Source organism: Natrix helvetica, assembly GCF_964273705.1.
Source record: "Natrix helvetica genome assembly, chromosome: 1".
In the NCBI taxonomy this organism is placed as follows: Eukaryota; Metazoa; Chordata; class Lepidosauria; order Squamata; family Natricidae; genus Natrix; species Natrix helvetica.
This window is the reverse complement of record NC_138548.1, coordinates 302,645,490-302,659,851: the sequence shown is the minus strand read 5'-3', so window position 1 is coordinate 302,659,851 and position 14,362 is coordinate 302,645,490. Positions and strand designations below refer to the sequence as shown.

Here is a 14,362-nt window from a genome sequence, read left to right as displayed (position 1 = left end):
AGTTGTGGACATGTGACTGTAAGATGCTACAACTTTTGCAAATACCAGCCAGTTTCCAAATGCCCAAATTACAATCCCATGACCACAGGAGCACTACAGTGGTCGTAACTTCAAGTCACTTTTTCCAAGGCCAGCGTAACTTCAAACTGTCATTAAACAAGTGGTTATAAATTGAGGACTATCTGTATGTTCTAACTTCTAGGAAATTGCTAGATGGCTACCAGGTATTTTCTAGAGAAGGAATGAAACATCATTTCAGAGTTCTCCAGAATGTTTCATTCATGTAATGGTCAGTTTCACCCTTCTCTAAAACTTACTACAGCATGAAACAAAAATCAGGCCCTTCCTTAAAGTTCTGTTATACGTAGAGGCATTCTTTTCTTTTCTTTTCTCAGGGGCGGGGAGAGTTCTTTTACAGCATCATTTGAAAATGTCTGATCAAGACCATTCACCTCTCATATCTTGTTAGTTCATGACAAAGGGGAAAGAATGAGAGAATTTGCTGCTGACATTTATATTTTAAAACTCAGTGAAAAATAGTCTGGACCTTCTTCTACTACTGATGGTATATATCAATTTATATCTGAGCAGGACTGAAGATGATTTTCATTCTAGACTGAGACCGGGCAAGAAACAGACACAAATGCATCTTTTTCTATTTGTCTCTTCCAAATCTTATTTCAAACTGAGAAAGCCTTATTGTCTCTTCTCATACTGTACCACAGGAGGAAAACAAATAGCTTACAAATAATTATGAACTCCAATACAATTGTAGAAAACTTGCCTTCTACACATTTTAACTTATTTTATTTTTACATTAGAAAAATATTGCTGGTAATTTGTACTTACTCATGATTGATCCATGCCAATGGGGCTATTCTGCTTTCTTCTAATTTATTGTGTCTTAGAACAATGATGTTTAGGCTTTTGGTATGATTAAAGCATAGTTCTGAAATTTCTTCTATCTGGTTATTATCAAGGTATAGTTCCTACTTAAACAAATGGTAGAAAAAAGAAACAAGTGAAATCATATGGTTTGGTATATTAAAATTTAAAATAGCTCTTTGAAATCTATTATTTATGATTTGAAATTGATTTCATAGAGCTGCTATGCTATTTTTATGTAAAGTTGGGTAAGAGAATGTAAGTTGTAACTGAAAGAATAAGCAACACAGTAACTGTATTTCCTTCAGATATTATGAAGAGTAGAATGTGTTCTACACTTAAAGTGCCAAGTGGTCTAAGAACTTAAATTGATTATTACTAATGTATAACTATCTCCTGAACAAATATTTAAATTTTACAAAATAAAGTACATTAACAATTTTAAAAATTATTTTACCTCAATAGAATCGGGCAGACCTTGTGGAATAGTCCTAAACTGATTTCGTCCAAGCCGCAAATATGACAAGCTCTTCAAAGGCTGAAAAGCTAAAGGGCTGACATTTGATTCACTAAGTTTGTTGCTCTCTAATTCCAGTATTAACAACTTTTTTAAACCTTTAGAAATAAAAAAAGAAATAAAAAGAAGACTTATTTTGGATCTAAATATACATTCCCATCTGTCTATTTGATGGTAGGTAGGTGGGTAGGTAGGTTTTATTTATTTATTTATTTACAAGATTTATAGACCGCCCCCTCTCCCCGAAGGGACTCGGGGCGGTGTACAGGCGTCTCATTAAAAACAAATACAAAAGATAAATACCCTATACCCTTAAAAGCGAATTAAACCTAAACACTGCTGTACAGAGTAATAAAAGTTAAAACCCACTAAAAAACGTACCCCTAAAAATTTAAAAATGCAGACCTGAGGGACTAAAATTGGGACTAGGTCAGGCCGGCTAAATTGAACAGGTGGGTTTTAAGCTTCTTACGGAAGGAGCGGAGGTCGGTGGTAGTTCTGATATCCGGGGGGAGGTCATTCCAGAGGGTCGGGCCCATCACAGAGAAGGCCCTACTCCTGGGCGTCGCCCGCTGGCATTGCCTAGTGGACGGCACCCGGAGGCGTCCCTCTCTGTGAGAGCGAATCGGTCGAAGGGATGTATGGGGCAGGATACGATCCCGCAAATAACTAGGTCCTGTGCCATGGAACGCTTTAAAGATGATAACCAACACCTTGAAACGCACCCGGAAGGCCACAGGTAGCCAGTGCAGCCCGCGCAGCAGAGGTGTTACGTGGGAGTATCTGGTGACTCCACAATTGTCCGCGCTGCCGCATTCTGAACCAGCTGCAGCCTTCGGGTGCATCTCAAGGGTAGCCCCATGTAGAGAGCATTACAGTAGTCCAGTCGAGACGTCACAAGCGCATGAGTGACTGTGCAGAGGGCATTCCGGTCCAATAGGGGACGCAATTGGCGCACCAGGCGAACCTGGTGAAACGCCCCCCTTGCCACGGCTGTCACATGGTCATCCATTGACAGCCGGGCATCCAGGAGGATGCCCAAATTGTGTGCCCGATCCACGGGGGCCAACTGTTCGCCCCCAATGGCCAGTGATGGATGCAACTGGTTGAACCGGGGGGGCGGTAAACACAGCCACTCTGTCTTGGACAGGTTGAGCTTGAGTCTGTAACTTCCCATCCAGATCCGTACGGCTTCCAGACATCGGGACATCACTTCGACGGCATCGTTGGGGTGGTCTGGGGTAGATATGTACAGCTGCGTGTCATCAGCGTACAGATGGTAATCTACCCCGAACCCACGAATGATCTTGCCCAGCGGCTTCATGTATGTGTTGAACAGGAGAGGCGAGAGGACTGACCCCTGCGGCACCCCACAAGTGAGCGGCCTCAGGCTCGACCTCTGCCCCCCTGTCAACACACATTGCGTTCGACCAGAGAGGTAGGAGGAGAACCACCGCAGAACGGTGCCCCTCACCCCCAACCCCTCCAGGTACAGCTAGATAGCTAAACAGACAAATAGATAGATACATTTTCTTCATGAAACATCTCTCAGTAATTCTGTTTTATAAATACTTTGAAAGTTGGGTCAGAGCTGCAAATATCAGCAGTTACGAGCATCATATTATTAACACCCACTGTAGGACTGAAGTTGGTTCTAGATTTTATTGTTTACTATTTACTAAGTTTCAACACCTTCTTCCTACAAACTTTGAACCATTAAGTTTCTTCTGGGGGATCCTGTCTTTCTTGTCTGATTGTTTCCTAGGCAGCATGTCTGCCCTAATTCCCCAAGATCATCCACACATTCCATTACGATCACCACATACAGTAGCTATTAATAAAACATGGCAATAAACATCAGAAGCAATCACTAGAATTATTAGAACACCGAAAATATAGGAGGAGGAGCACATATATAAGTCATCCAGTAAATGACTGAATTAGGCCTCAATCAGTGATAGCTGGGGGATAATAATAAATATCAATAGATAAATAGATAGCTGGCTGTATCCGATAGAAGAGAATATAAGCAGCTCATCATTGAACTGTAGAGTCCATGATGTTCTCTGAGCTTGGCTGTTTGTTTGCAGAGGCTTAATTACCCAAGTAAGTAACATTATCAGTGAGAGTGAATGTGGGGTTTGTTTCCTTTTCATATAGCTTGTCCAGGTGGTTGAAGGAGATGTAGCTTTCTCCCTGGTAGTTCCCTGATTAACTTTCTGTTTAATTATTTGTCTAAGGCAGGGGTAGTCAACCTTTTTATACCTACTGCCCACTTTTGTATCTCTGTTAGTAGTAACATTTTCTAACCGCCCACCGGTTCCACAGTAATGGTGATTTATAAAGTAGGGAAGTAACTTTACTTTATAAAATTTATAAAGCAGAGTTACGGCAAACCCCTACCGCCCACCATAAAAGCTGGAACGTCCACTAGTAGGCGGTAGGGACCAGGTTGACTACCACTGATCTAAGGTTAATGCCTCCTGATGTTTATCTGGTACACACATAGAGATAAACCACATCCACATACCATTCAAGAGAGAATGTAAAAAGCTAAGAATAAAGCAAAAATTCCAGATAAACTGTCAAACAGAAAATACTCTGATCAGGAAAAATCAACATGTCCACCAACATTGCAAGGCAAGCTTTGCTATAGAAACTGGGAACAAACCACATGTTGTTAGTACTGATATATTATCTAGTTGGATAATAAAATGTCTGCAAGCAAAAAACCAAGCTCAAAGAGCACCAAGAACTCCTTTAAGTATGTAGTTGCTAAAGCTAGCTACTTTGGGGAATCCCACTTTGAGCCCAAGTATATAGCACCATGCTGTAAAACCTAGGTGCAATTCCCATATCTGACAATGCTCCCTGCTGTTTTTAGGAATTCATGGATAGAAAAAATGCCTCATAACAATGACTTTCATGATGTCTATCATGATGTAGAAGGTCTGATTCATCTTACGATTCTCAATTTGCATCACTCTTATAATTTTTGATGAGCGCAACACATCTGTGTTATAGCAATGAAAGAAGTAATTCTCACTGTTGGAATCTAAGTGAGGGAAAAGTAAGCTGTTCCCCAGAAAATCAAAGATCTCGGTTTTGTTTGCATGAAGGTAAAAACTCTCATGATGATAATGATGTCAGGTAACATTTTTAAATACCTTGAAAGCTGTCTTCATTAATTACATGGATTTCATTTTCATTTATTTTAAGTTCTTCCAAAGATGGTGGCAAACCATGTGGAATACTAACTAGTGTATTTCCATCCATATATAAACGCTGCAGATTCTTCAAGTTCTGCATTAAAAGAAAAGACTCATTTTGTAAACCTTATTCATCCATACTAGTTCAATTAATGGTCCGAAGAACATGTGCGGTGCATGGTGCTGATACAGCTTTTTGGAGACAATAAATTCAAAGGCCAAAGAACCTTTGCTAACACATGCTAAAATAAAACACAGCCACATAATAATTTTAAATGATTTACATTTAAATTAAACAATGTATGGAAGATAGTGACTTAAAAATGAAATAAAATAAAAAATAACAGTAGGACATTGGTATCATGCAACATTAACATGGAAAATTATCACAACAAAACAAATTTGGGGAATTTGGGAGGAAATTCAAATATTAGGTGGTAAGTACATTCTCATATGTTTTGAAATGAATAAACTCAACAATTAGGGAAGTATGTGTGCACTTGAGTCGCTACCACATTTGTGGAAGTTAAGTGCCTTTTCCTTCTGCCTAGGGCTGAAAATAAATAGGCCAAAGTCACCCAGCTGACTTTAGGCCCAAGGCAAGCGTAGAACACACTGATCTCTGGTTTCTAGCCAGCTGCCTTAACCACTGCTTCAAACTGGCTGCCATTGGAAAATTATTGTGAGTAATTTCCAGTTTAGTTTGGACCTAGGACATTCCCAATCAATCCTATATCCAAACCAAAGCAAGTACACTCAGTACTCAGTACAGCTACCAAAAGCCATAGCCTGATATATTGGTGTAATTACTATGAACAGATCCAAACGGCTTTGGTTTATTCCAGCTTTGAACTTTTATGAATATAATAGAGACAGACTAGTGATAGAAAGTAGGACCCCGAGTGATCTGCCCTCTCTTCTTCACATGAAACTAACCATCTGGCACAGAAGTATGATGTATCAAACTTTTCCCTTTGCATCAGTTCTGGCAATGGCATTCTGTACTGTAGTGGGTTGTCCTGGTTTCATGTACTGACTCCCAGGGCTTCTCCTAACCTGAGGAAGTAGGCTCTGAGGAGTTGATTGGTAAGCACAGCTGCCATCATTGCATCGGTTGGGCGATACTTCAGTTGTACCTACCCCTTTTCTTGTTTGTCCTTCACAGTTCAATATCTATGTATTTCTTTTTCGGTTTGGAGTGCTTTGTGTCTGCAATTCTTATACATCACATGTTGTCCTCAAATAACATGGTTGGGATTTATTCATTTTTTTTGTTTTGAAGTCTAGCAATAGTTTGTATGGCCACGTGTATTCCCTGCATGCTTTTTTTTTCACAGCACAATATTCAGCTTCTGCAGATGTTAGGGCTGCTATCCTTTATTTCTTGATACACTCCATTAATCCAACTTCTTAATACACTCCATTAAAAAAACCGTATCCTGTAGTTGATTTCCAGTCAAAGTTATTTCCCAACTCACAGATTTAAAGTCCATTGTTCCTTTTAAGTATCTCCCATATCTTTCTACTGATGTCTAGTCCGCCTATGTTTTCTTACTGATCTTTGTACATAGCAATGCAATTTCGTTGTCTATGATAGATTTATTCACAGATGCGACATATGTTTTCCCAAGGGGTCCTGTCTGCTTCTTACTTGCCAGCTTGTTCTGGTTTTCTGTTTTATCCAGGTATCCAACTTCCATTGATGTCCTTGACTTTTGTTTAACTGACACCTAGAAACATTAACATCATTTTTTTGTATTGGTAGATTAAATTATCACTGCTTTCATTATAATTTATTAGGGATTTCATTTTAAGATTGTTTTTCTACATACATCCATTTACTAAATTATTATTTCCTTTTAGATTATTATTATTTCCTTTTAGATTATTCAAAATATTCAAGTTCAACAAATAATTGTTGCAAATACTGTATATTGACTTGATCTAGCATTCTCCAGCCAAACAGATTTTCTTTTTAAATTCAGAATCCTATCCTCATGAAATACTTTACAGAAAGCATTTATTTGCTAACATAAATATTCTTTCTTTGTTGTTTTATAGTTTCTGCTGAGGCTTGATTTTTCATTTAAGATGTTCGATTTCATTATCTTTCTACTGCCTGGGTCTTAGCTCTGGGAAATCCGCATTGTCTTTGAATATGTCCCCTTCTGTTATAGTAATGACAGACTACATTTCTCCCTTTTATCTTGTTCAAAGAATTCCTTTCTGCTTCATTCAGCAACCTAGAACTGAGGAGAAATTTCCTGATAGTTAAAAGAATTAATCTGTGGAACAATTTGCCTCCAGAAGTTGTGAATGCTCCAACACTGGAAGTTTTTAAGAAGAGATTGGACAACCATTTGTCTGAAATGGTATAGGGTTTCCTGTCTGAGCAAGGGATTGGACTATAAGACCTCCAAGGTTCACATGGGTAAATTTATCATGAAGTTTGATTAACAATACTATATTGTTTTTTAGTAATTTATTAAAACATCAGAAAGATTCACATTAGTCTGTTTTAGTCTCTTCTGAACAGAGACATATTCCAGCATGTTCCATTCAACTTTCATGTCCTGATAATTTCAGATTTGTGTTTTTCTTTTTCTTTTTTTAATATATATATTATTTTAATTTAATTTAATTCAAACATCTTCCATTAAACAGTGTGTCATCTAGGTACATATATTTTGTGTATTTCTTGAACAAGCATTATTGTTCATTCCTGAGTATCTATATGTTTGTCACAATTCTCCCTTTGTGAAGCACAATTTTGAATCAATTTACAGATCATCACATTCCATCTCAGTTTGATTTCAAACTTAAGTATCCATCTGTTCTTCTGGCTTGGGCTTCTGGACATGATATCTCCAAAGAGGTCAGCTTTTCAAATAATGTTTCCATCTTCATGCTCCAGCAGTGTATTTTTTTCTCATCTTCAAGCATGAGACGATCTGATTTTGATGTCACTGCCATTTCCAAAAACTTTATGATAGCATTGAAGGAATGAAAAAAAACACTCTTCTAGTAGGATGTTTTAAGTCCTAATAAATACTAGCATCTGAGCGCTGATTCAGCTTGACTACGCACTTGGAATTAAATTAGGATGTTTGGTAACTAGGATGCCACCAGTGCTAGGATTTAGCTATAAGTCCCTGCTGTACCCACACTACTTTTTGGAAAATCACTGGAAATTATACAGTTTATACTCAGCACACTCCCAGCCATTTCTTGTAGCAAGATTAGAGCAAGATTAGAGCAAGCCCACATGTCACTTAATACAGGTAGCAAAAATATTGCTTGAAGTTTATTTATTACTAGCTGATAACCCGGGTTATCAGCGTTGCCCGAGTATTTATTTATAGGGGGGAAATGTCTGGACCAAACATAATTTCTAATGTTGGATTTTCCCCCATACCAGAGGGAGCCCCCTTGTGGAGTACTGTGAAGCTGTTACCATGGCAACTCCACTGCACTGTACAGTAGAAAGCCATTTTACGGCTGTATCTTAATGGAACACACACCCCGAGGAGTGTTATGGGTGTCTTACTTCCACAATATTTTCTTCCAGAGAGTAAGTCATCTGTGTACCAAGTTTGGTTGAAATTGCTTGAGGCGTTCCAGAGTTATGCTAGAACACAAACACACACACACACACACACACACACACACACACACCAGCCATTTATGTAGAGAGAGAGAACTACCAGCAAACATCAAGTTAATTGACAAAAGGCAAGCAAAAGCAAAGAGAAACATGAACAACAGGCAGAAGTTTTCTCTCTCCATATAACTATAGGAAAGAAATAATATAAGAAATAATACTTATATTGTGGGTAATTAGCATGTAAAATTCCAAAGAGAGTGGCTTTTGGTGATTCCAGCTTTAATACTTTTATGTACATAACAATAGCATAATAGAGATAGAAAATAGTACACCAGGTGATCTCTCTTCTATTTTGCACTTTGCATGATCACAGGGTAGGAGTGATGCACCCAATGCACAGAATAATACTATTCTGATATCAGTTGGAGCAACTGTTAAAAGGGAAGCAATCATTATATTGAGCTTGATCATATTCCTATGTCAGAAAGTGGAATAAAGAACTAGGACATTTTTTCTGTTGATGTAATCCTCTTGGAATTCATGATAGCCAAGAAAACAAAGAACATGTAATCTGATGTATACCTTAAGGATTGCAATAGTCTTCAGGAAAATTATATAGAATTTTATGACTGAAACTTTTAAAGAAAAAAGGCATAGATGAAAGACTGTGCAATCCATAACAAGCAAAAACATAGTACTGCACTATTTAAAGCACAAGGACATTTTTATATTCTTACTTTTTAAAAATTGTAATGTTCTAAATTGGAGACATTTCACTGCAGTTGTTAAGACATCAGGCTAGAAACCGGAAGTCTTAGTTCTACTTTAGGCCTTAAAGCCAGTGGAGGGACTTTGGGCCAGTCACTCTCTGTCTTAGTTCTGGAAGGGGACAATGACAAACCACTTCTAAATCTTGCCAAGAAAACTGCAGGGACCTATGCATGCAGTCACCAAGAGATAAGGCTGACTTGAGGGCACCAAAAAGAAATGTTGCAAATTCCGATCCATTATATTATTTCAATGCAGTAATGCTTATATAATATGAATCATATTGTAAACATGCCATTATTTAGAACACTTAAAATATTGAAAATAAAAAGAGGAAAGTAAAATGATGCCAGTGTTGCAAGAAATAAAATTATTTAACTTTTCATTCAAAATTGAATATAACCTTTGTGTATGTGAGTGCTTGTCAGTGATGGTATAGATTCTTCTTACTTTAAATGCCTGTGGGCCAATGCCAAATGATGTGATTTTATTTTTACGAAGATCAATTCTCTCTAAATTAGGTATCCCATTGAAAGCTCCATCTGGAATTTCAGTGATGTCATTCCCTAGGGAAAAGAAAGAAAAAAGTTAAGAATGTTATCTATTTGTTGATCATTTCTTTCTTTCTTTTTAAATTTACAGTATAAGTAGCCAAACGCAGGGGAAGACAGTAATAATTTTTATGCTGGGATTTTTTAAAATAAGGATTTATATGGTCTCTTCATTAAACAGCAAACAGGAAATAAAAATGATCTATCCTCCTTCCTTTCCCAATTTTCATAATAGGAAATTGCAGCTACAGAAATCATGACTGTTTAATCAAATGCAACATTGGAAAACAAAAGGAATGAATAATAGGAGATTAATTTCTCAAGATCTTCCCCAGTGCCTGCCTTTGCAGTAACCTGCTACCTACAGTACAAAGAGGTCTTTTCAACTCTCTACAGAGGGTAGCCTATTTTAAAATAATAATTACGCCTCTGCAGTGAGTGAAGTAAAAGTAAATGAGCACACCAGGAACAGAATAAATGAGAAGCAACTTACTGTGTTTATTTTGTCATAATTATAACAATGTCTTTGAACAGAGTTCTGGGTTTTATTTGGATGAAGAACACTTTTAAAATACTTTCAATGTATTTTTTTTTTAAATCCTCACCGTCAAGCTCTATGGTTGTAAGCTCTTCATCTCTGATGATGGGTATATGTGTGAGTTTGGCGTTAATGCAGCTTACTGTATTTTCTAAGACAGAGCATCCAGTTGGCAAAGGAGGAATTTCAGTAGAAGGCTCAGGAATCGGGAAGTGTGGGGGCATTCTGAACACATCTCCACGCAATATGTCTTCCTCCTCTTCACTTCCTTCCTTCTCTTGCTCAGTTTCTTCTTGCTCGTGCTCTTGCTCTTCCTCCTTTTCTTGTTTTTGCTCTTCCTCCTCTACTTGTTCTTGCTCTTGTTTTTTAATTTCTTTCTCAATTCTTAGTTCCTCTTCTTCATAAACTCTTCTTTTTTCTTCCTCTGATCTGGTTTCAACCTCTTCTTCCCTTTGGTCATTGATATGTTCATGTTTTCTTCTTGGTTTGTGGCTTTTTATTCTCTTCTTTTTCATCTTTCCTTTATTGTTTATACGAATATTCTTTTCATGTGTTCCTTCCTTCTTTTGCATTGGATCTTGTGTCTGCATATCATGCAAGACTGGTTCACTCGGATTAGTTGGCACAGGAGAATCGCCAGAAACTTCAGCTGTGTCTCCTTGAGAAATTTTACTTACCGGTAATACTGAATATAAGCCAAAAAAGAAAGAGTTAATGCTAATTTAACACAGGATTGTCATTTTATAATAAGTGTCAACACAGATGTACCTGCAGCTATACCTATAGTTAATGTGCCTGAAAGTACATACAAAATCAATATTGCATGCAAACTATATTATATACAAGATCAGAAATATTAATTGGACTAATTTGTTATTTTCTATGGTTTTATGGGTATCCAATAAACTTATTTTATTGGATGTACTTATATCTGTCTATACTTCTATTGAGAGAGCAAGTAGAGGGAAAATGTGAACGAGATATTTAGTTAAATATTAAAGTCCTAAATTTTTATTCTTATTAGCATTAGTTGCTCTAATTATTTATCTTGTTCATAAATATTTCATGCAAAGAAAATGTATAGATTGGATACTGGTATACATTCTCATAAAAATTCCATGTTCATAAGTTTTTTTATTTTTCTGAACAGGTGTAATGTGTTAAGATACAATCAAGAGGTGCAAAACATAATGATTTTAAAGTGTTCTGACTCAAAAGCCACTAATAAGATTACTCTAAAACATGTATATTTTATTAGTTCTGTTTAAAAATTGAAACAAGACATTCAATAAAACTTTCAAACTGTGTTGTTTCAAATGTTCTGACTATTCCGAGTGCTTTGTCATTAGGTTCCTTTTTTAAAAAAAACACAATTGGTTAGATCCCTGCTGCTGTTGATTTGATGGATGGGCTAATTGGGTAATAAATATTCAGAGGAAAGCAGCTGTAAGAGCACCTGGCTGAACAAGAAGGCTACTCACAGTAGCTGCACAGCTAGTAATTGGATGTCAGAGTTAATGTGAGAAAATACCCTGCATGTACATTGAGCAAAATAAACATGTGCATTATTGTCTTTCATAATTTACCAAAATTGTTACCATGTCTTTGTAAATACAAAGATACTAGTACAATGTTGTTAAGATTAGTTTGCTGAACTCTTAATTTTGAGTTTCAAGCTACATTTAAAACCCCAAGGCTCTGTGTTGATGTCAGCCTTAATTAAGTTTTGTATTAGACTGAAAATGTGTACAGTTTTGTGCGCTGTTGTAAAGTTTCCAAAATTCCAAGATGAAATATTTGCTTTGGGATTGCAGTAAATCAGCTCTACTTTCTTTTCTCTTGTCCAGTGCTGAAGTTTTATTGGCTGAGATCCAAGGGTGTGTGGTTGCTTGCTTTGCCATGTGAGCTTTTCAAAACTTTTGCCTGTCACGTGTGATTTGGTATATTGATGTGCCATAAAATTATTCCTAATGTTGCAAAAATAATTGAAGAGACATCGACAGGTGAAGTTAAAATATTAAGATAGGAAGCATAACTGGGATCAAAGCCCCACCTCCCCTCTGTTTCCTCCCCAGTCACTCCACAAAGTTGACCAGGCCAGGAAATCAATTCTGCAAGAAAGCTAAACTATCCTTATTAAGATGGGCTACGATAATAGAATGATGCCAGTTTGACTGAGCTGTACTCATATCATATTACAGTTAATCAAGCAGGGATCTGTCTGTACCACTCAACATGTTATCTCATTTCTCAGGCTTTAAAAGATGTTTTAGTCTTTTTATCCAGGTAATGGTTTTTGCATATTTCTGTCAATATCATCTTCCTTATTCTCTACACACAGACGCACACCATGCCTCTGAGTAGCTATTACATTGGACAGCAATTCCACATATCTGTGTGTCCTGGTAAAAAGCAAGGGAGTTTAGAGTTTGTCACAACTCTCCATTGTTTCCTGTAGCAGAAATAGCTTTCTTTTAAAATTTGCAATTAAACCAACTTGCAATCTTCCAATAGACTTTTTTGAGTCAATCTGTTCGATTCTGATCTCAATATAAAATATGCATTCCACTATTATAATAATAGTAGATAGAAAGCGAAGAAATAATATTTGCTGAAAGTTTAGATCATGGTAGTCCAACTTTTTGGCTTGCCTGGGCTGCATTAAGTGAAGAGGAATTGTCTTGAACCATATATAATATTGTTAATATACATATATAAATTACATCATAATGTTAAAAGTTTACAAACCTTTGGGGCCACATTACTAGCTATAAGTAAGCAGTCCACAAACGGTCCAGACGCTGCAGGTTGGACACACCTGGTTTAGGTGATACCGAAACATGCCTTTCCAGTTATACTCTGGGTAATGTAATACTCTAAGACAGCGATGGCGAACCTTTTTTGGCTCGCGTGCCACAAGTGGGGGGAGTGCAGGGGGGTCGTGTGCGGGCGTGCCGCACCCATAATGCAACGCTCGACCCCCCAGTGTGCATGCGCGCACAACGCGCAACCCCCCCAGTTTTACATGCTTTTTTCGCCCTCCCCAGGCTCCAGAGGCTTTATAGGAGCCTGGGGAGGGCGAAAAGAGCCTCCTCCTCCCCCTCCCCGGAGGCCCTCTGGAGGCTTCAGGAACCCTCCGGACGGTCCCTGAAGCCTTCGGAACGCTTAAAATGACCCTCCGAGCAACCCGGAAGTCACTTCCGGTTTGCTCGGAGGGTCGTTTTAAGCGTTCCGAAGGCTTCAGGGAAGCCTCCGGACGGTCCCTGAAGCCTCCGGAGGGGCGAGGGGGGGCTCTTTTCACCCTCTCCAGGCTCTTATAAAGCCTCTGGAGCCTGGGGAGGGCGAAAAATAGCTTTTAAAAAGGTGAACTCAGCTGGCCAACGCGCGCATGCGCGCTGGCCAGCTGACAAGGCAGCGCCTCGCGTGCCCTGACAAATGGCTCCGCGTGCCACTTGTGGCACACATGCCATAGGTTCGCCATCACTGCTCTAAGAGCAAGAGATATCACAATTGCCATTAATTGTCCTTTTTGTGGGTAGTTCTAGCAATTCCATATTGGATGTCTTATTGTCCCAGAATTGTAAGATATTAAGTCCTACAGTTTTCCAATATAATTATGAAAACGTATGTTCATCTTTGTGGCTTTTATTTAATGGCTACCAGATATAAACTTAAAAAGTGATTTGGGACAGAAGAATAAGGATGCTATCATTACCACTGTGCAGCAAATGCCACTAAACTGTTCTTAAATGCGGACTTTGAGGCTGATCAATATCTAAAGCGATAGTATACTATGAACTATTAGTATACAATGCAATACAATACAATAGCAGAGTTGGAAGGGACTTTGGAGGTCTTCTAATCCAACCCCCTGCCTAGGCAGGAAACCCTATACCATTCCAGACAAATGGCTATCCAACATCTTCTTAAAGACTTCCAGTGTTGGGGCATTCACAACTTCTGGAGGCAAGCTGTTCCACTGATTAATTGTTCTAACTGTCAGGAAATTTCTCATCAGTTCTAAGTTGCTTCTCTCCTTGATTAGTTTCCACCCATTGCTTCTTGTCCTACCCACAGGTGCCTTGGAGAATAGTTTGACTCCCTCTTCTTTGTGCCAACCTCTGAGATATTGGAACACTGCTATCATGTCTCCCCTAGTCCTTCTTTTCATTAAACTAGACATATCCAGTTCCTGCAACCGTTCTTCATATATTTTAGTCTCCAGTCCCCTAATCATCTTTGTTGCTCTTCTCTGCACTCTTTCTAGAGTCTCCACATCTTTTCTATATC

General features: G+C 38.2%; 2 protein-coding genes across 6 annotated transcripts in view; one reads left to right on the top strand and one right to left on the bottom strand.

Moving 5' to 3' along the window:
* CENPP (centromere protein P) overlaps positions 1-14,362 on the top strand; it is a 167,612-nt gene that overhangs the window by 110,588 nt on the left and 42,662 nt on the right. The gene's annotated exons all lie outside the window — the stretch shown is intronic.
* ECM2 (extracellular matrix protein 2) overlaps positions 1-14,362 on the bottom strand; it is a 28,530-nt gene that overhangs the window by 5,105 nt on the left and 9,063 nt on the right. For all 3 annotated transcript variants that reach the window (XM_081934901.1, XM_081934903.1, XM_081934902.1), the window contains exons 5-9: positions 10,140-10,757; positions 9,434-9,549; positions 4,570-4,705; positions 1,343-1,500; positions 850-989 (exon numbers count right to left, since the gene is read on the bottom strand). In XM_081934901.1, coding sequence (XP_081791027.1) covers positions 850-989; positions 1,343-1,500; positions 4,570-4,705; positions 9,434-9,549; positions 10,140-10,757 — 1,168 coding nt within the window. The remainder of the gene's footprint in view (positions 1-849; positions 990-1,342; positions 1,501-4,569; positions 4,706-9,433; positions 9,550-10,139; positions 10,758-14,362) is intronic.